At 41.3% G+C, this 25,732-nt stretch overlaps 4 protein-coding genes and 1 non-coding gene across 7 annotated transcripts; 4 read left to right on the plus strand and 1 right to left on the minus strand.

The window, feature by feature from the left end:
- Positions 1-621: 621 nt before the first annotated feature.
- Positions 622-9,814, plus strand: rangap1a (RAN GTPase activating protein 1a). Its single transcript, XM_054607539.1, is given in 17 exon segments — positions 622-709; positions 1,748-1,867; positions 2,030-2,157; positions 2,673-2,732; positions 2,939-3,118; positions 3,543-3,591; positions 3,594-3,676; positions 4,011-4,169; positions 5,119-5,232; positions 5,409-5,508; positions 5,735-5,819; positions 6,115-6,253; positions 6,678-6,794; positions 7,001-7,106; positions 7,794-7,882; positions 8,100-8,221; positions 9,036-9,814. Coding segments are annotated over 16 exon segments (1,725 nt in total). The 5' UTR covers positions 622-709; positions 1,748-1,755; the 3' UTR covers positions 9,118-9,814.
- Positions 9,815-10,827: 1,013 nt separating this feature from the next.
- chadla (chondroadherin-like a) lies at positions 10,828-15,158 on the plus strand. The gene is made up of 10 exons (XM_054608274.1): positions 10,828-10,986; positions 11,257-11,451; positions 11,590-11,745; positions 11,834-11,979; positions 12,274-12,512; positions 12,624-12,892; positions 13,163-13,499; positions 13,610-13,962; positions 14,387-14,553; positions 14,855-15,158. The coding sequence occupies exons 1-10, from the start codon at positions 10,828-10,830 to the stop codon at positions 15,156-15,158; spliced, it is 2,325 nt and encodes a 774-aa protein (XP_054464249.1).
- A 538-nt stretch (positions 15,159-15,696) lies between these two features.
- On the plus strand, positions 15,697-15,768 carry trnaq-cug (transfer RNA glutamine (anticodon CUG)). Its single transcript has one exon. It is a non-coding gene; the product is annotated as a tRNA-Gln (tRNA).
- A 188-nt stretch (positions 15,769-15,956) lies between these two features.
- On the plus strand, positions 15,957-18,712 carry rbx1 (ring-box 1, E3 ubiquitin protein ligase). The gene is made up of 5 exons (XM_054607727.1): positions 15,957-16,060; positions 17,003-17,081; positions 17,263-17,333; positions 18,277-18,362; positions 18,556-18,712. Exons 1-5 carry the CDS (start codon positions 15,983-15,985, stop codon positions 18,566-18,568), a joined length of 327 nt encoding a protein of 108 aa, XP_054463702.1. The 5' UTR covers positions 15,957-15,982; the 3' UTR covers positions 18,569-18,712.
- A 1,217-nt stretch (positions 18,713-19,929) lies between these two features.
- Positions 19,930-25,688, minus strand: st13 (ST13 Hsp70 interacting protein). Of its 3 annotated transcripts, none has more exons than XM_054607163.1 (13): positions 25,566-25,688; positions 25,080-25,223; positions 24,321-24,369; positions 24,124-24,214; positions 23,763-23,836; positions 23,530-23,596; positions 23,314-23,398; positions 23,047-23,157; positions 22,474-22,576; positions 22,119-22,235; positions 21,604-21,643; positions 21,104-21,192; positions 19,930-20,608 (listed from the first exon to the last, which is right to left on the minus strand). In XM_054607163.1, exons 2-13 carry the CDS (start codon positions 25,187-25,189, stop codon positions 20,474-20,476), a joined length of 1,071 nt encoding a protein of 356 aa, XP_054463138.1. In that variant the 5' UTR covers positions 25,190-25,223; positions 25,566-25,688; the 3' UTR covers positions 19,930-20,473. The 3 variants fall into 3 exon arrangements, with proteins under 3 accessions (XP_054463138.1, XP_054463136.1, XP_054463137.1); XM_054607161.1 differs by having other exon boundaries at positions 25,080-25,230; positions 25,566-25,677; XM_054607162.1 differs by lacking the exon at positions 25,566-25,688 and having other exon boundaries at positions 25,080-25,462.
- Positions 25,689-25,732: the final 44 nt, after the last annotated feature.

Genomic DNA, 25,732 nt, shown 5'->3' on the forward strand with positions numbered 1-25,732 from the left:
CAGTGGATACAACCTGCTCACAGTCCTCTCCTGCGATGCCTGCACAACCTGTGTTCCTTCATTGCTTCACTTCTCCTTTATGTGACGCTATGACCCAAAGACCCAAGTGTTGTCTGGTAAATTGTAGTCCTTTATTGGCCTCATTCAGCTTCATTAAGGAAGATAAGATAAGATAAGATAATCCTTTATTATTTGCAGGCTTACAACAGCAGAGAGTAAAGTGCACACAAGAGACATAGAAGAAGAAGACAAGATAAAAATAAAAAATAAAAAATGAAAAATAAAAATAAAATAAAACAAGTATTATAAATAAGCAATAAAAAAAACAGTAGAAAAAACAACAATAACTGAAATATTATATTTACAGACAGAGAAAAAAACAACAACTATTTTAACTATTTTTAACTATTATTGCACAGTAAGAATATAAAAGCAAAAGTTATGATAAAAGGATACATAATAAAAATAAATTAAATGTATTATTTTTTTACATTTAATTGGTCAAAAAACAAGGTTTCCATATGTTATTAAATTAATAATAAGTTTTCGTTTTCACATTTGTTTCCCACGAACATGAACGCATTCAGCGGCGTTGTAGTTTTAATAGAACTACAAGTCCCTTGTGTCCCCTCGCTGCGGTCGCCTGGTGCCTGGTCCGGTTTTGAACGCAGAGAGCGAGCGGGAGTGTGAGACAGCGCCGGACTCAACGGTAACCGGGATATCAGGATATCAGTGCATAGAGGGAGTAGACTGCGGGTTAACGTGTTGAGTAACGGACTACATGCTGTCTGGGTAACTCTGAGGGTAGTCAGCGGGTTCAGAGGGCCGACCAGCAGCCACGCTGCGACCCACGCTACGCTACCGTGCGAGCTAGCTGGCACGCTGGTCCTTCACATAACCGGACTAAGTTAATACATATCTGACAAACACGTGGTGTCTTATTGACCGACGGTTGTCAACATACCAGCTCCCCCGGCACCAACGCGTGTGTGTGTGTGTGTGTGTGTGTGTGTGTGTGTGTGTGTGTGTAGTTAGCATACCGTTAGCAGCACTCGGCTAAAGCTAGCCGCCGGCTGCGTAACGGGGGAAATCTACCCCAAAACAACATGCACGTTTTATGAATGCAGCTCGTGAAATCAGCATGTATAAAACACGGCGGCTGTATGTGTGTGTGTGTGTGTGTGTGTGTGTGTGTGTGTGTGTGTGTGGAAGGGATATTACAACTCAAACTCGTGTTGTGAGTTTATTTAGACAGGAATTGGGGCTAGTGACTGACATCAGCAAGATTTGATCTGCTTTAATGTTATCAAAAAACACTCAGTTAGATGTACAGGAGGAGATCCAGGGTGTGTCCCCTACCTTATGATTACATCTTCACCGTCTGTATGTTATTCATGGCATAACGAGATATGTTCAAATCTATGAATTAAATCTGAGTTGCAGCATATCGTACTGCAAATGTAAATACTGTTTTAGGGTGGATTGTCCCACAGTGAAAACATCTCTTTCAGTAGCAGATTAGTAGAAAAGTGGACTTAGCTTCCCTGAAATAAAACTAAGCAGTTAAAGCCTAAATGTCCATGCATTTCTGTGCAATAGTCCCGTGTGTTTGGAGTTTTAATGACTTGCTATATGTGGTCTGTGTTTGCATTCTTATTGGTAATGAATGCAGAGGAAACCCACTCTGTCACTGGACATCAGAGTTATCATGAAGCAGAATAAAAAGTAAATCGTGTTTGTTCCCCAGGTGTCCCGATGGCGACAGATAGTGTTGCAGAGTTGGCCGACTCTCTGGCTAAGACCAGAGTAGAGGATGGAGAGTTGAGCTATAAAGGCCAGGGAAGAAAGCTGGATGATGCCCAATCAGGTGAGTGTCAGACATCACTGCATGCTATGTGTACCAGAAATCCTGCCTATGATTGCTTTACCACACTTAAGTTTTGGTTCGAATGATTTTTCATCATAACGTCTCAACGCTACCGTCCCTCTTTCTCAACTTTAAACCCCTCTCTCTGTTCCCTCTTTCCAGTGGAGGAGATGGTCAAGGAAATCCAGGACTTCGATGACTTACAGGCTCTGAGGTTGGAGGGAAACACTGTAGGCGTGGAGGCAGCACAGGCCATCGCCAAGGCCCTGGAGACAAAGAGCAAGTTCAAGGTTTGGAGTGTTTCTTGTTGACCTGATTGATCATCCTCAATAGAATCATCACTGTTTTTTATACTAACCAGTAAATGTTTGGTATTTTTACTTGATTAACATGAACTTGTCTGTAAGATATCAGCGCATTGTCAAAGATTCCCATCATAATTCGATTAAACTCAAGGGGATGTCAACAAATTGATTTTATTTTATCCTATCAACACTCCAAGTTATTACGCTTACTTATCACATAAGACATGTAAAGCAACAATTACTCATCTTTGAAAACCTGAAACATGAAATGGTTTGACAATTTTGCTTGAACAAAAATTACTGAGATAATTAATGAATTATTTACATATTTGCAGATTACTTTTTCTTTTGATCGACTAATCCTTATTTTGGTCTTGGCTCTAATAGTGAAAATGATATTGTACCGCATATTGAGCTTTTGTTTTCTTTATAATGGCGTGAGTTTTCTAATGATTATCTCAGCTGACACTGACACTGTTTCTTCATTCTCTCTCCTTCAGCGCTGTTATTGGAGTGACATGTTCACAGGTCGCCTGCGCTCTGAGATCCCAGCTGCCTTGGTAATTAATGAACTTCCTCCTTAACATTATTGAACTTGTTGCAAATTTAGGCTTCCAGTCCGAAAGTGTTAAAATATTGCACGCTTTCCATGCCTGGTTCTACTCCTAAATGATTACAAAGTTGTAGCTTTGTTGTTTTTGGTTTTTGGTGCACTGCCCCACTGACCCTGCCATTTATGTTGTCTCTTTCTCTCCTTGTGTTGTAGAATGCACTGGGTGACGCTCTGATGCTGGCCGGTGCGAGGCTGACCGTTTTAGACCTCAGTGACAACGCGTTTGGACCAGATGGGGTGAAGGGCATCGAGAAGTTGCTCAAAAGCAAGGCATGCTACACATTGCAGGAGTTACGGCTCAACAACTGTGGCATGGGCATCGGAGGGGGGAAGGTAAGTCATGGGAACGTCTTTTAAAATGACGCATGTTTCCATTCCTACATTGTTAGGTTCCGGTAATAGACACTCCGTTGTAACGTTATTAGGTTCACCTTTAGAGTCCACTGCAATCCACTGTTTTGCTAAAGTCTATTATTATGATGCATAAAATGTTCTTTAACTGATGAGGTGACGATTTAGTTGAACTGAAAAAGCTGAAATGTCACCCAAAGTGTAGCTGCAAGTGTCATTTGAAGTGGAAGTCCTGATAGCAGTTGGAGTAAATTTTGTATGAACAGTGGAGGGTAAAAAAGTTGAGTACGTTTTTAGAGCGAGAGAGAGAGGTCTTTCAAAGTTTTTGATTTATTGAAAGCAGCTGGAACAAAGAGTCTGTGGGAATGGCTGTAAAAATTCACATCTGTCTTCATGGACTCCTCAGATCTTGGCTGCTGCTTTGACCCAGTGCCATAAAAAATCCAGTGCGGAGGGTGCCCCCTCGGCCTGAAGGTGTTTGTTGCGGGGAGGAACCGCCTGGAGAACGACGGCGCCACAGCCCTCGCTCAAGCCTTCCAGGTACAGGAGTAACATACCCTTGAGCTTTGAACTACATCAGATTGTTCTGGTGAAACACTGCAAAGTTTACTCTGATGAAGAATGCCACATCATCACGCTACATTATGATAAGACCAATGTGAGAGATTTTAACACACCTTGTCTTCCTGGAGCCCTTTGCATGATTGAATACAAATATTGATCTCAGATCAGGTTATATCAATGCAGCTCATATTGTCAGTTATTTGACCACTTGAACATACTTGTTCAAAGCTGTGAGAGTCTGTTATGTAGACTGATGTAGTTTACTCTGGCTATGTAATTTGAATCTTATGATAATAATTTGTGTTCACAGTTGATGGGCAGCCTGGAGGAAGTTCACATGCCTCAGAATGGCATCAATCACCCTGGTGTGACAGCTTTGGCTAAAGCCATGCAGCACAACGCAAGCCTCCGCATCCTCAACCTCAACGACAACACCTTCACTGAGAAGGGGGCCATCGCCATGGCTCAGGTACAAAGACAGTCATATCATGACTGTTGGCAATTGAGTGGACAGTTGCTCAGAGGGAAATGCTCCTTGGCAAACTGATTGCTGAAATGCATAAATAATTAATTTAGTACATTACAATGTTGTTGTATGAATTCACAATCCCGCTTCTTACAGTGAATCCCCTAATAAATATCCCATCAACTTTATAATTTGTCAGATAGATAAGTCCAATAGTGCACAAGCCTTGAACGACAAGGCAATGAGCTTCATTCACAAACAGTGCACACAAATCTGCGCTTGTATGAGCGTTTCGAGCACAAATCCAGGATTCATCAGTATTTTTTCACCTGAATTTCTTCGTACTCTGGGGACCCATTTAGAATGGCCTCAAACCATGTGTAGTGATGAAGACCCGGCTATCTTTAACTAAATGCATAGCTAATGCATTCATTAAAAGGTCTATAATAGACAACAATATTTATAACTGTTCATTTACTCATGCATTGGCCAAATGTATGAAGTAACAAAAACGGAAAGACCATCAGTCCGCTTTATTTATTCCAAAGTAAGTATTCAGACAGGAAAACTATTTCAGCATAGTTTAGCAGGAATATGTGTTCAAGAGATTCGGTATGAATGAGGTAGTAATGATATTAAAATACATCTGTGTGTTTCTACTCCAAGATATACTACCACAGGCCTCAGGTTTAAAAGATACTGTCAATTCCTACATACAGTTAGTAATTAGTTGTAATAATTCTTATAAAGGTGATTGCCTGTAGTTTAAAGCATTCCGAGGTCAATACAGTATTTAAGATGGTCAGTTATAAATTGCACCTTTATCTAAGAATTCACAATGTAGCTTTCTTATCAAAAAACCGATTTGTCCATCCCCCAATTTGTCCATCATCATAATAATTTTCTTTTTAGGCTTCAAGGCTGTAGCCAATAATATGTGCCTTCTTCTCAGGCCCTGAAACACCTCCGCAGCATCCAGGTGATAAACTTTGGAGACTGTCTGGTGCGGCCAGCAGGAGCCATAGCTATTGCAGAAGCTGTATCAGAGGGACTACCAATCCTAAAGGTGAGTGCGTAGTTCACTACTGACCCCCCGATCTGATCTGAGCTGATCTGATCTGAGCTGTCACTACTTCATATCTATCCTCAATTTATTCTAAAGGGTCTTTATTCCTCTGTCTTTTTTTCCCCAGCTATTGTTTGACATTTTTCTCCCTAACTAAGTAAATATTCTGTTAACAGGAACTCAATCTGTCATTTGGCGAGATTACAGAGGAGGCAGCTCTGACTGTGGCACAAGCAGTAAAGAACAGGGACCAGCTGGAGAAACTGGATCTAAATGGTAAAAAACTGCAAAGAGATAACTCTGCTCTTCACACATCTATTTTGTGTGTTATTTTAGCATCTCTAGCTTTTCAAAAGTAAAAATATCTGTTAGAAAGTTTTTTTCTATTAATAGTTCTAGAAGAGTTGGTGACTTTCATTTGTAGAGATGATATTTGGATTTTTTCTTTTTGTTTGATTAATCTTCCCCGACTAAGCTGATTTTAAAATGATTTGATTTTCAGGTAACTGTCTAGGAGAGGATGGCTGCAAAGCTCTGAAAGACGCCATGGAAGCCATGAGCATTGCCGAGCTTCTAGGATCACTTAGGTAATCACGTCCTACTTAAGCACCTGTGGTCTATATATTTAACTCCATACATCCTTTCTCATTACCTGTATGCTTTTGTGGGTCATGGGGGGCCAGTAGAGCATGTCTGGCTTTTTATTTCTGCTCTACCGTTAGATACAATCACTTGTTTCACATCAGTGCCTGGAAAAAATGATGCAAACCGCCCCACAGTGACTGTGCACATGGTTTTGTCGAATGTTCTTTTGGTTCTTCAAAAAGATGCTTCTCATCCCAGAATCCTCACTAACGTGCTGTGTTTTTTGTTTTGTCTCAGTGACGACGAGGGCGAGCCAGGCGATGATGACGAGGACGATGATGATGAGGAAGAAGATGAAGACGACGAGGATGTGGATGAGGAGGAAATAGAGGAGGAAGAGGAAGAAGAGGAGGAAGAGGAAAGCAATGGCAACCAGGTCAGATAAATGTGTGGTGATGATGTGTGGCATCAAATCAAAAGATAACCCCAAAAAGTAAATCATTAATAACCTGTGCATACATTAAAGTTTGATGCTCCAGCTGCAATAAAAGGACCAAAGACCAAAATACATGAAATCAATTACAATTTATAAATCTTACAAATCAGACAAACACAAGTTACACTTTTTACAAGTCTTTAGTAAAACCATGGTTTGTTTGACAACATTAGATATTTCTTAAAAAGAGCTGAAAGGCTGGATCTGGTAGAAGGAGTTCCTCCAAGTTGTAGATAAATTCTGCACTGAAATGAGGCAAAACAGATCTAGTAAAGGAAAAGGAATACTCATTCTGTGTGTGTACGTGTTTATTTGTTGTTGTTGTGGTTTAGTTAACTTTCTTTTCTCTCCCCTCCCCTCATAGTTGTCCACCCCTGAATCAGCATCCCGGCCGCCAGACGTCTCCTCCTTCCTCAGCTTTCCGTCCCCTGACAAACTGCTCAAACTGGGGGCCAAGAGAGCGATGCTGATCGAGCAGCAGGTAAACACACGAGTACATACACCCCAGTTTGAATTTTCACCCACAGAACTGCAAAATAAATGTCACATTTATGTACATTTCAGCTTGTTACAAAGTATCTTGTATGTTTACTCGATGCAAACGAACAAAGGATGCATGAAGCTGGGTGAAATGTGCATGAAGCTGGGTGGACATCAGTACATTTTTCTGCCTCTCTCTGTGTCTAGGTGGATGTGTCAGATGCTACAAAAACAGCTGAAGCCTTCCTCAAGATTGCGTCTGTGTACAAGGAGGAGAATAATGATGTTAAGAATGCAGTGTTGGAGAGCATTGGTGAGACACTTTGTCTGCAACAGTTGATATCATGTTGAACATGCCTTTGCTGAGAGAAGTGCTTGACTGATGAGCAACCTCGTAGCATTACAAATTCATTTCTGCCTTTCAGTGTTTTTTGATGTATTTATTTTGATGTACTACCAACCGGAGTCATCTAATGAGATCACAGAATGAGGTCGATCCCCACACAAATACTCAAGTTCCTTTTTACATTTATGAAATAATAATTTGACATTTAAGATATGCTTATTTACTTTCATGCCAAGCGTTACATAAGTGTATCTACGATAAATATGCAGTTGAAACAAGCAACCGGTTAGCTTTGCACAAGGACTGTATACAGAGGGAAATGGCTAGCAGAGCTCTGTTAAAAGTTTTGCCCTACCGGTACCTCTGAAGCTTTGTCCATTGACAGCTTTGGTTCGTCACCTTCAATATTTTCAGAATTAATTTCACTCTCCAATTGAACAAGAAGAAAACATTTCTAGTCGCTGAATTGCATTGTGGTCTGTTAAAGCTTTTGCTTTTTATCTATTTTTGACTCGACATCTGCTACAGTACGACTGCACCACTAAGTGATGAGAGATGATCGTCAAGTTGCTTGGCACTATATATTTAAAATGTTTTTTTGTTGACAGTTTTAGAATATGTGTAATATATAGTAATACATTTTTTCCTTTAAAGATGCTCTTCTGAAGAAAGCCTTTGCCACTCCGTCTTTCCAAGGCTACAACTTTGTATCATCTTTGTTAGTGCTGCTTGGACTTCTGAAGGTATGTTTAATCAGTGATTATTCAGCAAAGTTTGCCAAGGCACATAAATATGTCGTTCTTCACAGTCTCTTTAGATGCCTTTTTGTTTCCTTTAAAATTTCTCTTCTCTGATTTTTCTCACTTTTGTCTTCGCACTACACTTTCCATTGTTTTTCAACACTCCTCTCTTTTCTGTCCTCACCCTCCATCCCTCCGTCCTGTCCTCTCGGCTGCCCAGAGCGAGGACAAGGTAAAGCCTGTGCTCGTGGTTCCCGGCCACCTCAACGCCTTGGAGCACGTTGTTAGACAGGACTACTTCCCCAAAGAGAACGTGGCCGTGCTGCAGGCCTTCCTGTCCCGGTAAGGGCGTGACAGAATGAGCCAATCAGCAGGCAGCTTCCAGGTACTAAATACCACGATTACCATCCTATCTTCAGGGAATGAAGAACGTAATTAATGTTTTTACACTTGGTGGTGGACTCTCTCTGGTGATTGCTCATTGTTGTTTTGGAATGGGTTTATTATTTGTGTTGTTTTGCTAACCCTTCACTTTTAATGGGGCTAACATTTAACTTCCTGGCTCTATGACATACAATAAGGATTCATGGTGATTGATCCTTAAAGTTATAAGCCTTAAGATTTCATCCCTGCAGCAAACGGATCCTTGAGCAGCTTTGCTTTGTCAGAAATACAACAGAACATTGTCAACAAATCCCATAAAAAAACTTAAACCGACAATGCATTAGTCCATTTCTTAATAGTTTTTGACTTCACTAGCCTGTCTGCGACTCTCAGTGCCGGACCAGTTTCATTAAAAACTGATAACAAATATAAAGGTTTCCTTTTTATTCTAAAAGGAAGTTTCCTTTAAAAGCTGTATATAGGTTTTAAGTAAATATACAGTATATTGTGCGCTTTATTGCGTATTTACAGCAACAGAACAGTATATGGCAATGACTCAAACTCCAGTGCCCATGGGCATCGTCACAAAGGAACATGTGCAACAGTGTGGCCCACTGATGTATTTCTGGACATCTGAGGATCTGGGATTTGTTTGCAATCTGAGAATTACCGGATTTACCCTTTTGAAAGATTTTAATTTAATGAATACATATATATTTTAATAATGTGTGTATAGACTTCTTCCTCTAACTGTATGTGTTATCCTTCACAGAAACAACAAGGCTCTGGAGTCATGTGGCAACGCCAGAAACAGCCTCCAGTCAACACTGCAGAGAGTCCGATCTGAGGGCTGAGGACTGTGGAAACACACAAAAGCAGACACACAGACTGAACTTTGACTGATCACTGATGGACTTTTGGAAACTAGCACACATGAACTCAAATATTAAGCAAATAAAGCTGAGCAACACTTGAGAAGAAGAGACTCATTCACTCATCTGCATCAACGCTGTTCTTCACAAGTTCAGCAACAAACTTCTTTCTGGACTCTGGACATGGCTTGAATGCTTTGTGTTTTGAAGTAGACTATGCTCTTATGGTGTGGACTCACTGAAGTGCTTTGTGTACACTCATAACCACAGGACAGCACTGACAACTTGGTCTTCTTGAGCTTTGTGTTCTGGTGAATTAGACCCCACTCCCCACATAAACTTAGATCTGTGTGTCCTGGTTAGAGACACCTGACTTACGGACGCACAGATAACACTTTGGTGCATTGATCTGGGCTCGTTATTGCACATTTTATTATATATTTCATGTAAACCTTTTACTATTCTGTTGTTTTATATTTAATGTTTATTGAATTCGATAATATGGTAAAAACATTGGCGTTATTAAAATATCTATTGACAATAAATATAATAAAAAAAATAAGACTGTAAAGTACAATGGAACAATCAAAAGGGACTACATGTGTTTAAATGTATTTTCTGCATTTAAATGGGGCACAAGGTTCAAAGTTTGGGGAATTGTTTTGCAAAATAAAGCTGGTTTGAGTGTTGGATGTCTTTCACCTTCTTTACATCTTAATGGCATAGATGTTTTATAAAGAAATATTTATAAGGTAATGTAACAAGGACATACACCTACATGAAATCTGAGCAACACAGCAGCTCTTGTGAGTTTCATTACAACAAAAATAGATATATTCTATCCCTGCTCATCAACAGAGGTCTAATGGAAGAATCTGATTTTCTGTTTTTCTAAATATTATTTTGTTTCCTGTTCTGATTTGTTTTTTGTCACTTGGGGTCAAAAGAATCTTGATGTTACAAGCCAAGAATAGTCAGTTTATCTCTTACATATATCAACAGATGTGCTCAATCTGACCAACTGATACAGTTGCTCCCTGTGTTTCAGACAGAAAATGTAAAGCCAAGGTGTTAATTTGCTTTGAGGGGGCTCAGGGATCAGAGGTCATGGTAAAAGAATTTACCAAAGCCTTGTTTGTTAGACTGCTGGACTGCTGACAGTACGTACTGGACACACTCAGAGTAAAATAAAAAAGTCAGCAGCAGATAACCGAAGACTTAACTGGCAGATTCGCATATAAACTTCTTTTAGTTCATCTTACCAAGCAGGCTGGGACATTCTGCTCAAAGGTAAGCCAGATTATTTTTTTCTTCAATGTGATTGTTTTTTCAGTTTTTGAGGTTAGATTTATGATTTTGTAGGAAGAGTTTTTCACCTGATGAGCTGACACGTTCTATTGCAGATTTGAGATATAGAAAAAATAAATACAGTGTGTCACGACCAACAATCATTTATTTCTTTAATTGTTTTAGGTTTTTAGAAATAAGAAAACAGCACATAAGCAATGTTAAGATGTACTCAATGTTTTCCAATGGAACATGCCCAATAAGTAGTGAAGTAGTAGACTGAATACTTTGGCATCCATTCAACGTCTGTTTGCTTCTTTATGCACCCACATTGAATGGTGAAAAGTTCAGACGGCAGCTTTTTAAATTATCATCATTTATCATTATCATGTTTTACCTCCACAGATGCATTTAGTGTCGGCAGCAGCCTTCCTGCTGGTTTTAGGACTGAGTTCACCCGTTGAATCAGGCAAATGTCCCAGAGTGTGCAGCTGTGACAGCACCAAACTCTCGGTCACCTGCGTTGGCAAGAACTTAACGGAGATTCCCCCGACTATAGATGAGGTGAGGAATTTAAAAGTGAAGGGTAGTGCCTCACTTTGACTTCACACACTATTTGAGGAGGAAGCAGCTGTGGGATATTTTATTTTTTGTTTATCTAAAAGGAATTAATAACATGTACTATGTAGTACAGAGGCAGCATCAAGAAGGAGATAAGTGCCTTGCTCAAGGGCTCTATCGCAATAGTATTGTTCTTATCAGGCATACCTTTATTCAGTCCTGTCCTTTAATTGTGCATCTCCTTTGCCTCGGATTCATCCTCTGTTCTCACAGATTACAGTGAAGCTCGACCTGAGGAACAACAACCTGCAGGTTCTGTCGAGGAGGGCGTTCATCCTCATGCCCTACCTCACTCACCTCAACCTGCAGCGCTGCAACATTAACAAGGTGAAAGAGGGCGCTTTCCGGGCACTGGGCCGCCTGGTTTCCCTAAACCTGGCCTACAATAAAATTGACATTCTTTATCAGGTAAGAGGAGACCGCACGTCTGCAACACTGAAGAGTCTGAGTCGATACTTTTGACAATTGGTTTCAAACTTTTGACATACTTATCAGAAATTTCTTAAAAGAAGTGCTTTCCCTACATCCACCTCCTACCTCTTGCAGGAGTCCTTTGACGGCCTCTCCTCCCTGAAGGAGCTTCACCTGGACCATAACCGTGTGGAGGAGATCCAGCCTGGAGCCTTCGCACAGCTCGGTTTCCTCAACATGTTGGCCCTCACCCACAACCAGCTGGTTTACATCCCCAACATGGCCTTCCAGGTACTCAGACTTATGGGATTATAGACTCACAATGAATGGTTATGTTTGGCAATATGATCACACAGCAATCTGACTCCTCCTCCTACAGGGTCTAAACAACATTAAATGGCTTCGTCTTAGCCATAACTCCCTGAACAACTTGGCCCCCGAGGCCTTCGCCGGACTGTTCACCCTCAGCCGCCTCAGCTTGGACCACAACGAGCTGCAGTTCTTCCCCACTGAGGCCATGACCAGGTGGGACCGTCTGAAGGATCATTATGAGCATTATAGAAATGTTATTTTAACAATCACAATGGAAAACGACAGCAGACTATAGGAACAAATGACACAGCTTTTTGCTCTCAAAAATGCGGCAAAACTAGGGGCGACCAAACTGTAATTATCAGTCATCGTTGTTTTGCTGAAAAAGTTTTCTACCTTTTAGAAATTTTAGAAATAGTACATAATGATACATCAAACGGCAGTAAATTTGAACATGGTCTTATGTGTCATTTAACTTTTTACTTTACTCTTCCTGTGTTCGTAAAGACTTCCTGAGGTCACGCGCCTGGACATGAGCCACAACCCCATAACTTACCTCGGGGAAGAGTCCGTCTCCATGGCGAAGCTTACACGCCTCTACCTGGACCACATGTCCATTCAGGACCTGTCAGATCTGGCTCTGTCCCGCGCCCCCTTCCTCTCCCACTTGGACCTCAGCCACAATCAGCTTCGCTACCTGGAGCCCCTCTCGGGCCCCAAGGAGCTGGCCAGCCTCAACCTGACAGGTACAACTGTGTTCTGACATTTGTGATTGACACAGATTTAGACATGGAGGATAAGGACATACCATAGTTCATCTTTAATACACCTTGATCATCACTCATTTCTTCTTAAAGGCAACCCAGTGTACTGTAACTGCTACATGCGGCCCCTGAGGGAGTGGGCGGGTGTCGGTGGTGTGAAGCTGCTGGGAACCTGCACTGGACCACCTCACCTCTCAGATGAGCCGCTGCAGGCTGTGGTTCCTCTGGATCTGCGCTGCCGCAGCCGAGGGGAGATGCTGAAGGACGAGTTTGAGAAGGATGATGAGGAGGACACAGGAAGCCTCCCGCCCACAGCCAAGCCCAAGCAGAAAGTCAAGTGTCCAGATAACTGTGACTGTGATGTGAGTGTTTGACGGTGGACCTACAACAATAGCTGCTTTGCTTTGCTCTGTACGTGCAGTGTGTGCTAAAAGTAAGTTTAGATTTAAGTTAGTAGAAACTCACTGTACTCTACCCACCCAGCACCAAACTGCAGAGACACTAATTAAGTAACTTGGTGCTGAAAATAGAGCCATTTTTAGCAACAGAGTCAACATCTGAATACTGCTGTTTATAAATCCCATTATGATGTGTTGTTTTTAATATTTTACTCTGATTTTAACCCTCCCCAGATTGAATCCCAGCATGCCACATGTGAGGGTCGGGGTCACACCAAAGTCCCACGAGGGTTCCCCGCCAAGACGCAGCTGCTCGACCTCCGCAGCAACCACTTCCACTACCTTCCCACCAACAGCTTCCCAGGCACCAGCCAAGTTGTCTCTCTTCACCTGGAGTTCTGCAAAATCCACCAAATCGAAAGCGGTGCCTTTCGGGGAATGAAAAAACTGTTTTATTTGTATCTTTCTGACAATGACCTCACATCCTTGGACCCCGGAGCCTTTGCTGGAGCCCCCGAGCTCACGTACCTTCATCTGGAAGGGAACCGACTGGTACAGTTCCCCGGATCAGGTGAGCGGTTGGTCAAATCAGGAGTGGCTGTATATGGTTTATATGTGTGTAAAAACACATAGGAAACTAAAACACATGCTATTTTCCATTTCTTTGTGTCTCTCCTGTAGCCCTTGCCCTCTTACCAAGTCTGTTTGTGTTACACCTGGAGCAAAATGCCATCTCCAAACTAGAGCCCACTGGTTTGCTGTCCTCAGCAACCCCCAACCTGAGGGAACTCTACCTGACCAACAACACCATAAATGCTATTGCCAAGGGTGCTCTGGACTCCGCTTTCCTAGGAACACTTCACCTGGATTCAAATCAGTTGACCGAGATGCCTACTCACGCTCTGTCCGACGCCCCTAACCTGGAGGAGATCAAGCTGTCTCAGAATTCAATTCGCTGGGTGGGACCAAACGCGTTCAAGCCAATATCCCAAAGTCTGAAGAGGCTTTACATGGATCAGATGGGCATGGAGAAGGTGCGAGAGACCTTTTTTAAGACAAAATGACAGCATTTCCTTCATCTTAAGTACCCTGTGCATCCTAAACTTTCTCTCACTTCAAATTTTATTATGAATTGTAGTAATATGTGGAGGTTGTGACTGCTGAAAGTACTCTTTGAGGCATGAAATTTTGAGTGAATGCTTATTGCTTTATTGCTAGTCATTGTAGCCAGAAAATCCAAATTAAGGACAAAGGGTAGGAAGGAATGGGCACCCAAAACATAACAGTCCTTTACAAGTGAAATTAGTTATTAAGACCCGAATGTCTTGGGGCTGTGACTATATGTGAAATTCAGAATTTGATAAGCATTATTCATGACATTGAGGCCCATACCTGTGCTAACACCTAAAAGAGCAGGACTTATTGCTGATCAGCTCTTTGAAATGTACCACGGTCCAGATGTCCAGGGATGCTCTGGCAGGGCTGGGCCCAGGCCTGAGGGCTCTGACTGTGAGAGGGAACCAGCTGGAGGAGCTTCCTGACCTGAGCCCACTAACCGGCCTTGAGGTGGTCGACCTGCAGGACAACCCCCTGATGTGTGACTGTCCTCTGCTGCCGCTACGCAGGTCAGTGCAGAGTTTCCCTGGATGAAGGGTTTTTGCTTTGAATTATTATGCAGCAGGGAGGCACAGTTGGTAGTGAGATCGTGAACTGGCATCACTGCTGCTGAAGTATTCTTGAGCAGAACATTTAATCGTAATAAACTGCAGAGAGGCTACTGCTTAGCTTAGCCAGAGGAAAGAGAAAAACAAGCCAGTGCTACTAAATAGTTCAATGAAGCATAGTAGTCAAATTGCCTCAATTGTTATTAAATGCTACATTATTGAAAGTGATTATGTGACAGTCCCCTCCGTCTTTGTCTCTCAGGTGGATGGAGAATGTAAGTTTGGAGGTGATCGCCACCTGTGGTAACCCTCCCGAGATCAGAGGTCAGAAGGTCAGGGACGTCCATGTGTTCACCTCCTGTCCAGAAAGCGGCTCTGCTCCAGATGAGAAGGTTGCTACTCCTTCCGGACCTCCAAAAGTGAAAAAAACAAAAACCAGCCTCTCAAAGACCCCTGGAGTCAAAGCTAGGCCTGCAAAGCCCAAAGCTAAACTACTGAAACCAACCAAGAAAAAGCCTCAGAGGAAACCTGGGCCACCAAAAACGACCAAGAACAAGACACTGTAATAAGTGGATATCACAAATTGTTGAGCTCTTTTATAAAACATTAAAGTGCTTAGGATTACAGCTTTGGGTGAAGTTTTCGTGCACTATTTATAATACAAGCATAATTAAAACAGTAAAGCAAAAGCAAAAAAAAGGGGGGGGGGCTTATAATAAGAAGCAACCTGAGGACCCCCAGCCTATTGCCTTCCACATTCTGCATGGGATAATTGATGTGGATTGTTTGGCAGATAAAGATCATAACCACATGTTTAACACTGTCCTAAAATTGTGCTATTTAGTTCATACTGCCATCTAAACAAACACTGAAATTAATAAATAATGAATAGTTAATAAATTGAAGCTATGTGCCAGTGAAGATGATATCTGGTGGTTTGTTTTTATTTTAGGTGAAACAGAACAGTGAAATTGGACCAACATACATTGCCAGCCACAATCATACCTTCTGCATCGATATATGGCCCATGCATGATGTACCTGTGTGCATTGTATGGTGCCTTTCTAATATAAAGAGGTGTTCATACGAACTGACTTGCATAAGGGTTCTATGGTGTAATGGTTAGCACTCTGGACTCTGAATCCAGCGATCCGAGTTCAAATCTCGGTAGAACCTGAAGTTGTATTTTTTTATGCACCTTTTTCTTCATGTTGTGGTATTAACAAAAGATGCATTTTTTAAAAACAACACTATATGATGGAAGCCACTCTAAAAGTCTACATCGTGAAACAAACGAAAACAATCCCGGATTAACACACCGATGCATCGACGGAAATGGCGGTTTTACTTCCGGGTTATTGGCTTATGAGGCCCAACTTCTCCTTTCAAGATGGCAGCAGCGATGGATGTTGATACGCCGAGCGGCGCTAACAGCGGAGCTAGCAAGAAGCGGTTTGAAGTGAAGAAGGTATGATTACATGAAATAAACCAGAGTCGTGGGGTAAAGAAACAGTAAACCTTAATCTGACAGCACCCGAACAATGCCCGCTAGCTCAGCTACTGTTAGCTTATAGCGCTAAATCACTGTAGTTAACAGTGAGCCAGGCTAACAGCTAGTTAGCTAGCTAGCAGCTAGCTGTTAGCCTCAAGCGGCATGAATCTGCACTTCCTTTAGGGAGAATAGCAGAAGTATTTCGACTATCAACCAACATGTTTTCCTGCCGTGTTCACGTCGTGAGCACACAGACAGAAAGACGTCCTGCTGTTGTTGTTAGATCTCAGGTGTCGTTAAAGATTAAGCTCTTAGTTAATCATGAGCTGAACCCACAGCCCTCACAGAGGCACATCCTGCAGTCATTAGACCTCCATGACCCACTCCTCAAGTCATATCGGACTAGATGGCACCCTAGACAATGTGTGGTAACTAATTACCACACATTCTAATTAACTAAAAACTGAGCAGCATTAAAGGTTTTAAGAACATGTTGCAGCCCCGCTTTGAAGCATGCGTTACCGTTCATTAGTCACCGTTAGACACATCCACAGTGTGAATAATGCATGACACAATACCAACCAGGGGTTTATTACAGTGACAGCAGTGTCAACATTTATATATATATACTGCGATGACAGTGTCGCAGATGGGATGTTGCAACTCGTATATCATAGTCACAATCTTGAGTCTATTTTTGGGGGTAAGAATGAAGCAGAGAGTTGATGTTATGTCGTTTCAATTTCACATTGATCTACAATAGGATGAACATTTGAACACCAGATATTATTAAGCGAGTAGGAAGCCATATTCTGTACTTTTGAAGCTGTCATTTAAATCCCCACATATTTGTCAACCAGACAACCTGCAGTGATGGTCAGATCTTAATGTTGGTTTGTGAATCTGATGTCCCTCCAGTGGAATGCTGTCGCGCTGTGGGCCTGGGACATCGTGGTGGATAACTGTGCCATCTGTCGGAACCACATCATGGATCTCTGTGAGTTCACACCGTTTTGGATACATAATTGAATAGTTAAAAAACTTGGTCAGGGTCAGAAAGTGTGAAATTGTACATCAACAACAAGTTATTTTGCTCTAATTTACATTTATCATCAGACATGTCTGCCTGTTTTTGTAATGCATTGTTGATTTCATGACATTTCTCCCTCCCTCATCAGGTATAGAGTGCCAGGCCAACCAAGCTTCTGCCACCTCTGAGGAGTGCACCGTAGCCTGGGGTGTCTGCAATGTGAGTACCCTGCTCTAATGTGGGTCACTGATCGGTTCGATTAGGGCTGTGTTGTCAAAAAATGTTTCCCTCTGATGCAAACATGGTTCCCAATGACTGCTTCTCACAGGGTCTCTGGGGTATCCCAGGTCACAATATTTAAATGTAACTTCATGTTGTAACATCACAAACATTTTAGGCTTATAAGGCTACAAAACTCAGAAACAGTAGATGTTGTCATGGTGAGCATATTACAACATTACATGACTCTGTTCTTCAAATGTGGCTCAATTTATCCAGGCTAACATGATGTTATTAGGCTAACATTATCCTGTTAATTCTCATCTGGCTAATTTGGTTTTAAAACACAGTTGGTGCAGTTATTGATTGCTAATTTAGATGATAATAACAGTTCACTTTAACCAAATAATTTATAAAGGGAAGTCAAGAATCTAAATTCTGCTCATATGGTGGCCGTAATGGTAGTAGTGCTCCACAATGTTTAAAATGTTTCCACACTCATTACATTAAAAGTGAACTGAGTTAGACCATAAGTTATGTGAATGAGGTTCTTCTTTTAACAATTGTTGGCCAACTTTCAGCAAAGTGAGTCTAGTTGTGAATCTGACCATAATAACTTACCCATAGTTCATAAACCTAAACAAATTTGAATGGTCTCCTAATCTATGCAGTCTGTGTTTACAATTAAAGTACATTTAATACATTTTACTGTTACTGTGTGTGTGTGTGTGTGTGTGTGTGTGTGTGTGTGTGTGTGTGTGTGTGTGTGTGTGTGTAGTGACAGATTCTCATTTTTACTTCATACCAAATATAGGCCGGTGTCTAACCTGCATTTACTGACATTACTGATGTAAATTACCTTTTGACCGTGTAGGATGGGTGCAGAGGAGAATGCAAACAAATGATTAAAACTAATCAGTATTATTTATTTACTCTCCCCCAGCATGCATTCCACTTCCACTGTATTTCCCGCTGGCTGAAAACCAGACAGGTGTGCCCACTGGACAACAGGGAGTGGGAGTTTCAGAAGTGAGTATCAGTACTTGGAGATTCAGATGTGACGCTTTGGAGAAATGTCTCTAGATTATAGTAACAGTGCAATGTTAGAATAAAACTCGTACATTGCCTTGGACAGTCTAAAGTTGTGAATATTTCTTGAAGTGAAAACCTGTATTGACAGTGCGTCCTTCCTCTCTCTCTCTGTTTGTCATGGTTTTTACAGATATGGACACTAGCTGTATTGTTGCTGACCTCTTTCTGCGCTACAACAAGCATCACCCTTACTCCTTCTCTGTTCCCTCCTGCGTGTAAGCAGTTATTTTACGCCCTTGTCTTTGTTTTGGTATGTTGTAAGTTCAAAAATAAACATGAATATTGTCACAAAACAGGTCTTGTATTACTTGTGTAGGTAGTAGGTGTTTCCGACGATTTGGTGTGCTGGTTCGTGAAGCAGGAATGGCAGCTGCTTAAAATAACATGGTTCAACATTTGCTACAGTTGTTTACAAAGACCCATGTGGGACTTGGTTAATAGTTAAACTACATTTTGGTGCACAAAAAGCTGTCCAGTCAGGAAAATTTGCTTGGTCAGATCAGCGTTGGCGCGGTTATTCAGGGCTTCGTGAGAGTCGGGACCAGTCGTGTGTTTATAGAGCAGTAATCCGCCGGCTGAAAGACAGATGCCCTGTGCGGATTAGTGGCCTGACGACCCACTCTCCCTCTGGGCCAGATTTAAACTGCAGCACCTGTAGGGATTCACTTTTATATTCAGTGTCTGTTGTTTGGAAAAAGGTTGACATTTGATGATGCTCCTTTTTTTAAATTATTAATGATTTTGACATTTCATTGACTGGGGGGAAAAATGGCACATTTAATAATAATGAAAATAGTACATAGCAGCCCTATTACTGATTAAATTAAAAAATAATTGCCCATCATAATTCCCCAAAGTAGCATCTCTTAATAGCTTGTTTTGTCTAACCAACAAACTCAGATACTCAAATGACATAAGAGAAAAGCAGAAAGACAAACATTTGAGAACATTTGGCAGTGATGATAAATTAAGTGTAATCAATTATCCAAATGGTTTGCTAATTATTCTCATTTTAAAACCATGTGCCTTTTTTACTCAGTCAGTGGAAATATTTCCAATTTTTCCATTTTTGCCTACAGTGCAGCTTTACACGGCCCCCGTGACTGTCAAATTGCAACCCCTAGGTTAGTTACAAGTTTCATCACTACAAGAAGCAGTTTCACAGAGAGGATATGTGAGAGATGAAACTCAAATGATGCATCGATTTATGCTAAATATCAAAACTATCAATGGATTTAACTGTAAATAAACAAATGTGCTGCTTGTAAAAATCTGAAAGTCAATACCTAAAGGCATGTCAGAGGACCTCAGGGTGGAGAGGGTCCTCCTGGATGTTGTTGTGCAAAGAAATAATGTAGTTTAAGAGTTCTGAATCACTTTTCTCAGTTTAATAGAAGAGAAATAGCAGTTTAAAAAAAAGTGCATGTTGTCCTATTGTAAGATGTCCGGTTTGTACAAGCTGTTAAGGAAACAATTGAATGTGAAAAGAAAGTCAAACTTATTTTGCAGCAACAGAGGTTTTTATTATTGGGAATCAATTTTCAACAGGGTCAGACATCAACATTAGTGACTTTTTTTTTTTGCATTTTATAATAACGGATCTGATAACAAAAACACCTGACGCTTGTGTGTGAGAGTTCGGCTGTTCGGAGAAAGGAAAAGACCGGTAGCTAAACCGTTACCACGTAATAAATGGCTGTAAAAATGTTTGTGAGCGAGTGTCTTAATGCAGGATCTCCCAGTTTAGCTTTTCCAGATACACGTTAGGAAATGTCAACCTGTGGTTAAGTAGAGTCCCAGTGGAGACGAGTCATAGGACGTCAAACCTGACTCCTAACCTTGTTGGGAAGTTGCTAAGAACTAACAGGCTGATTTAAGAACATTTAAAAAGTAGCCTCACTTTCTTTACCTGACACCAAATAACCCGTCACCCACTCCCCTGTTTGATCTGCACACAGTGGAATAATAGTTGAAAAGCGTTGTGGCTCTCCAGATCGATTCACCCATCCATCCGCTCTCCCCTCTCATCTTCGCTCCTTTCCTCATCTCTATGGCTGTGGTGACGCTCCAAACTTGGAACTCAGCTTGGTGACTAGCGCCATGATTTTGGGGTTGTTCTGGTACTTGGAGATGTTTGCTGGGTTCTGTGCCACATCCTGGAAAGCTGTCATCACCTCAGGGTCCTGCAGTTAAATAGGGAGTGAAAACAGAGTCACCTTTATACTAGTAGTGCATCTCATCTGTTTTAAAACACGTAACATACCTATTTAGCACTGCACTCTAAGAACATTGTCAAAATCACACTGGCTATACTTACTGACCACTGACAGCTTAGTCAGAGAGTCGGGTGTGTTATGCTAGTAATGGCTAACGTAGGGGTTTATCAGAGTCCACACAGCTCCTTCTGCAGCCACAAAGGGCTTTGTACTACTCCCACCAAAAAAGACTGATTTATAAAAATAAGTTGAGTTCCCCTTTAACTTATTATCTTTTTGCTAAGCTAACAGGCTTCATATTTACTTTTTAAACTTGAGACTAGTATCAATCTTCTCATCTAACTTTTCGCAAGAAAGCGAGTAAGCACATTTCCAAAAATGTCAAACTATTCCTCAAAGACCTGCATAACCTAAGTCATGTTGTAGTGGAAGTGGTGGGATGTGGAGGACTAATGTTGTCACCTTCATGGCGTTGAGCAGCTCAGGATCCTTCAGGAGTTCACCGAGACCTGGCATGCCGGCAGGAGCTCCGCCTGGGAATCCAGCAGCACCTGCAGAAAAACATTCATTACTGCACTTAAAAGGGCAATATCATCCGTCTGATAAATCAATGATGAATCCAAACAGCACAGAGAAATACTCTGGAATTCTGCTGGCAAGATATTTAAATACTTTACTCAGGAGAAACTAAGGAAGACTGCAAAGAAATGACTCAAATTAAATATTGATCTGTAATTCACAAGGATTCCTCAAACAACTCAAACATCACCCATTGTTCAAACGTCTGATCTCACAGCGAACAATACTATGTAGTGGATCAATGAAATAATCAAAATACGTGGAAAGGGTGTGAATTATCTTTCACGGGGTAAAATCTTTTGATTTGCTTCTCCTATAAGGACATTTGTAGTGTTCATCTCATCCCATGATGCAATGGACCGGATTGTTTTCTTTTCTCCTACCTGGGAAGAATCCTCCTCCAAACTGCCGTGCTTCCTCGTCCTGTTGAAACGCAAAAGAATAGGATGATTTACTAAGTGTCTGAAGGATCACGAATGAATCCTCTGTTGTTTTATGAGGCTTATGCGAAAACTCTTATTCTGAAAATGTCAACAGCATTCTGTTGGAGTTCAAAATTCTGAATACAAGATGATGTAGATGATGCAGTTTCTCATGAAGACAAAGCCTTGAGCTGAATACGTTTGTAGTCTGAGGTGGGAAGACAACTGTGATTGGACAATAATTGTCCAGTCATAGCTTACCAACCATGACTAGACATGTGTTGATGTCTTCTTTTAAGCATTTCTAGAACCAAAAACATTAGAACACAAGTGTGGGAAATTGATCAAACAGTGAACATTCATGCATTAGTATGCCGGTACAGTAGACCATGTAGGAAGAATAGTTCAGCTAATAGGACTTTTTTTATATTTTTGTTAGTGCAAGTTTGAAATAGGAAATCCCCAAAGCAACTCACCCTCTGAGCCCGTGCATGCTCCTCTCTGGCTTTCTTTACCCGCTCTTGTTTCTCCTTGACATCCTTCTCTTCTCTCTTACGCTCGTATTTGCGTCTGTGTTCAATGATTCTGTTAGCCTGAAAAACAAAAAGGGAAACATGAATAAGAATGAAGAACAACAAATTCACAGCTGGGAAGATCAGCTTTCAGTCCCCGTCTGCCATCAGGGTCTCCTGGAGCCCTAATGTGATTTATCTGCATCAGGATCCTCTCTTTTAAGCTTGAACACATTAAAATAGCATTTTCTGCATTAACATTATAACAAACAAATTTAAAGAGGTTGTTTTTTATTCCCTCTTTTCTCTGGCATTATACCTTAGGCTGGACCTCCTTCAGCATCGCACTGGCGTCCTCGTCATAGTCCAGTTTACAGGCTGTGGCCAGGTCCTTGGCTGCTTCCTCCCAGTGGCCCAGCAGCCTGCATTTTGAATTGACAATCAATGAAAATCATCACAACTCATCTTTTCATCTGGGAAAACTCTTAAAGTAGCAGTGAGAATAGGTGATAGCCCTCTGTTGGAAATATAACACATTTTCTATCAGACTGCAACACCTATGTATATCTTGGTACTCCAATAAAGATCTGGTTTACGATGTTTATGCCAAGATAAATATCACATTTGCTGTAGTGTATGGCATAAAGATGAACATTACATAACTGCTAAAGTTAATAATGATAGCACACTATATGATTAAACTAAATGTTAATAGTGAGAGCAACACTGGTTTATTCAACATCACTGGTCCTGCTGTAACCGACAGTTAGCTCAGCTGAGGAAATATTAAATGCCAGTTGCCAAACAAGATGAAGTGTGTCATACTTGCGAGTGTTAACACTGAGGCTTTGGTTATGCAAAGCGTGTGTAGAGGTGTAAAATACAAATGTACCTGTGAGCTTTTCCCCTCCACTTGTAAGGTTGTGCAGAGTCTGGGTTGATGCTGATTGCTCTGTCACAGTCTCTTATGGCCGCGTTGGGTTTCTGCATCTGGATAAAGACACTAAACACAAAATGGACATCTGGTTACACGCAGTCATACATAACAGACACTGTAACAGGAGCAGTGATTAAGCTTAAAGACACAAATAAAAGCTAAATGATACTTGAATGCTCTGAAATGGATAACCTGAATGAAAAAGGCCCTGAGGACTCTCACCTTGCCCTCTTGGCGTACATGATGGCTACGCAGGGGTTCAGCTTGATGGCGTCGGTAAAAAGATCCAGAGCTTTCTGCAGATCACCTACAAGAGAAATAACATTGACACAGGTTTTAAAAATCATAAATATAATTCAATTATGGACGTATTTTTATTTACCTCATCAATACAGAAACTGCGTCTGCGTGCACTTTCTGAACAGAATGTCATCCTACCTTCTCCTAGAGCATCAATAGCCGCCATCTTCTTCTCACTGGCCTCGTCCATCATCTCCTCTGTGACCTGAGGAAACGTATTGACACAGATGTTCACACTACTGCAGTCTAAAGTGGTCAACGCCTAGATATTTTTTCCGAGCCTGGAATAAAATAAAATAAAATAAATATTGAGTATATTTGAGTAGCTGCATGCATGATTATTAAAAATCAATATATATGAAACATTTTACCTCAATGCTGTCAATCTCTCCCATCTCCTGTGGTTCATCAGTGTCTGGTTCAATCACTCCCTCATTGTCCATTTCTGAAAAGGATCCAACATTTACAATGGGCTTTTGTTGGTACACACAAACAATACTCACTACTTTGAGAACCTGATGTAGTCTTCACAGTAATAATACACATTTTTAGAACCATTTTGCTAAGATTAAGGGAAATTCACATCAAATAAAACTATCACATTGAGAATAAAAATGTGGAGTCTGACTGCATGTTAAGACTGCTAAGGTTTACATGCAGTATCTACAGGAATTGCATCTACAGACTCTTGTCCCAGGTGGCCTGAGCTGCGATTTAAGAAACGTTGTGTACCTATATCACTCTCCTCATTCTCAGACAGTACAGGACGCTCTGGCTCAGGAGGTGGAGCTGATGTAGGTGGAGGACCACAAGGACAGCCACCCTATGAGTCAGAGAGCAGTCTGTTACAACAAGATGTCAATAAAACAAAAATACCAAATCATCAGAAGAATATTAAAAATGACATAATTGTAATATTTCTTTGTCACCTGGCATGGCCTCTCTGTCTTGGGTGGGGTAGGGATTGTTGCACCCATTCTGTAATATAAAACAATGGAGAACAATTCAGCAATTAATACAACAGCCACGACTTTTCAAGCTATTTATTTAATGGGTTTACCAAAACAGATGGTTATTTTATGCATTAACATTTTCTCAGTCAAATTCCCCAGAAAATGTACTTTATTTCACTAAAATATATAAATCGAAATGACAATCTAAACACATGTATACTTGATAGGGTATGGGTTATTACCTATATCAAACAAACAGGGGAAGGAAACGTTACTTGTCATCAAAGATATATTAACTTTTATTATTTGTATGAGGCTTATGCTTTAAGATGCTTGTTTAAGAAAGGAGATGCACTTATGACTTCTGGTGACTAGTAGTTCTCTTGAATACCTATGTTGAATACACTTCCTGTAAGTCGCTTTGGATAAAAGCGTCTGCTAAATGACTGTAATGTAATGTAATGTAATGTAATGTAATATAATGTAATAATGTAATGTAATGTAATGTAATGTAATGTAATGAGGTGCTTTGCATGTTCTTGATTTAAGTTCCATGTGCTCATTGTTCCGCATCGTGGTGGTTTTACAGGAAGGTGGGCGGGACACTGCATGTGTTCAACTTGCATTCAATTTGAGATGTTATTTAAATAAACTACTTTAATGACATAATGTCAGAATGCGTCCTCTGTCAGTCTGTAGGAGAACAACCAGGAAACACAGAGGGGTAACACTGACCCCAGCAACCAGGTCCGGAAGAAGCTCATCTCTGGAAGGTGCAGGATCTCCGGACTGGACTCCAACATCTGGACGAAGCCCTTCAGCTCCGACACTTTCCGCGGGTCCATGCTGCTCAGTCCAGCAGACAGACAGCAGACAGCAGACAGCACTGTGTGTGAGAGGAACCAGAGAGGAACACAGTGAAGACAACACGGACAGTGCGACCGTGTTTACGGTGCGTTAAGCTAGCTATGCTAACGCTCTAAACCTCACTCTGCTCACTTTAAACCCTTTTATTCAGTTCAGGCTCACAATACAGCAGCCGTGCCAACAAGCATTACGGGCTGTACCAGTGGTCGCAAGGCAGAAGCTTCTAGAAATGTGACCCGTCTGTGACGCGGTGACTGTTTGACGCATGATAGCGTCGTTAGCTGCGTTAGGCCGTGTTAATGGAGATGCTCGCTACCTGCAGCCATGGACGCCTGTGATTTAAGGGAAACGCACCTGATCGATATGAACACCGGTGGCACCCGATAAGTGAACCCGCAGAGGAGGCGTACAGTGGATTCTTATTGCAAACGGTGGTTCACTGGCAGTGACAGTGACGTCGCGTCTGTGTTTTCATTCAGGCGAGTTGTCGGACGAAACGACTGAGGACCGGGTCACGTGTA

Source organism: Anoplopoma fimbria, chromosome 11, assembly GCF_027596085.1.
Source record: "Anoplopoma fimbria isolate UVic2021 breed Golden Eagle Sablefish chromosome 11, Afim_UVic_2022, whole genome shotgun sequence".
NCBI classification, from domain to species: Eukaryota; Metazoa; Chordata; class Actinopteri; order Perciformes; family Anoplopomatidae; genus Anoplopoma; species Anoplopoma fimbria.

Excerpts from the sequence above, each read along its gene's own strand:
- chadla (XM_054608274.1), top strand. The coding sequence starts at position 10,828 with ATGCATTTAGTGTCGGCAGCAGCCTTCCTGCTGGTTTTAGGACTGAGT. Across the intron at positions 10,987-11,256 it reads TTCCCCCGACTATAGATGAG|ATTACAGTGAAGCTCGACCT; the intron begins GTGAGGAATTTA and ends CTGTTCTCACAG. Across the intron at positions 13,963-14,386 it reads ATCAGATGGGCATGGAGAAG|ATGTCCAGGGATGCTCTGGC; the intron begins GTGCGAGAGACC and ends ACCACGGTCCAG.
- rbx1 (XM_054607727.1), top strand. The coding sequence starts at position 15,983 with ATGGCAGCAGCGATGGATGTTGATACGCCGAGCGGCGCTAACAGCGGA. Across the intron at positions 16,061-17,002 it reads AGCGGTTTGAAGTGAAGAAG|TGGAATGCTGTCGCGCTGTG; the intron begins GTATGATTACAT and ends ATGTCCCTCCAG. Across the intron at positions 17,082-17,262 it reads GAACCACATCATGGATCTCT|GTATAGAGTGCCAGGCCAAC; the intron begins GTGAGTTCACAC and ends CTCCCTCATCAG.
- st13 (XM_054607163.1), bottom strand. The coding sequence starts at position 25,189 with ATGGACCCGCGGAAAGTGTCGGAGCTGAAGGGCTTCGTCCAGATGTTG. Across the intron at positions 22,236-22,473 it reads TGAAGGAGGTCCAGCCTAAG|GCTAACAGAATCATTGAACA; the intron begins GTATAATGCCAG and ends TTTGTTTTTCAG. Across the intron at positions 21,644-22,118 it reads AGCATGCACGGGCTCAGAGG|GACGAGGAAGCACGGCAGTT; the intron begins GTGAGTTGCTTT and ends GCGTTTCAACAG.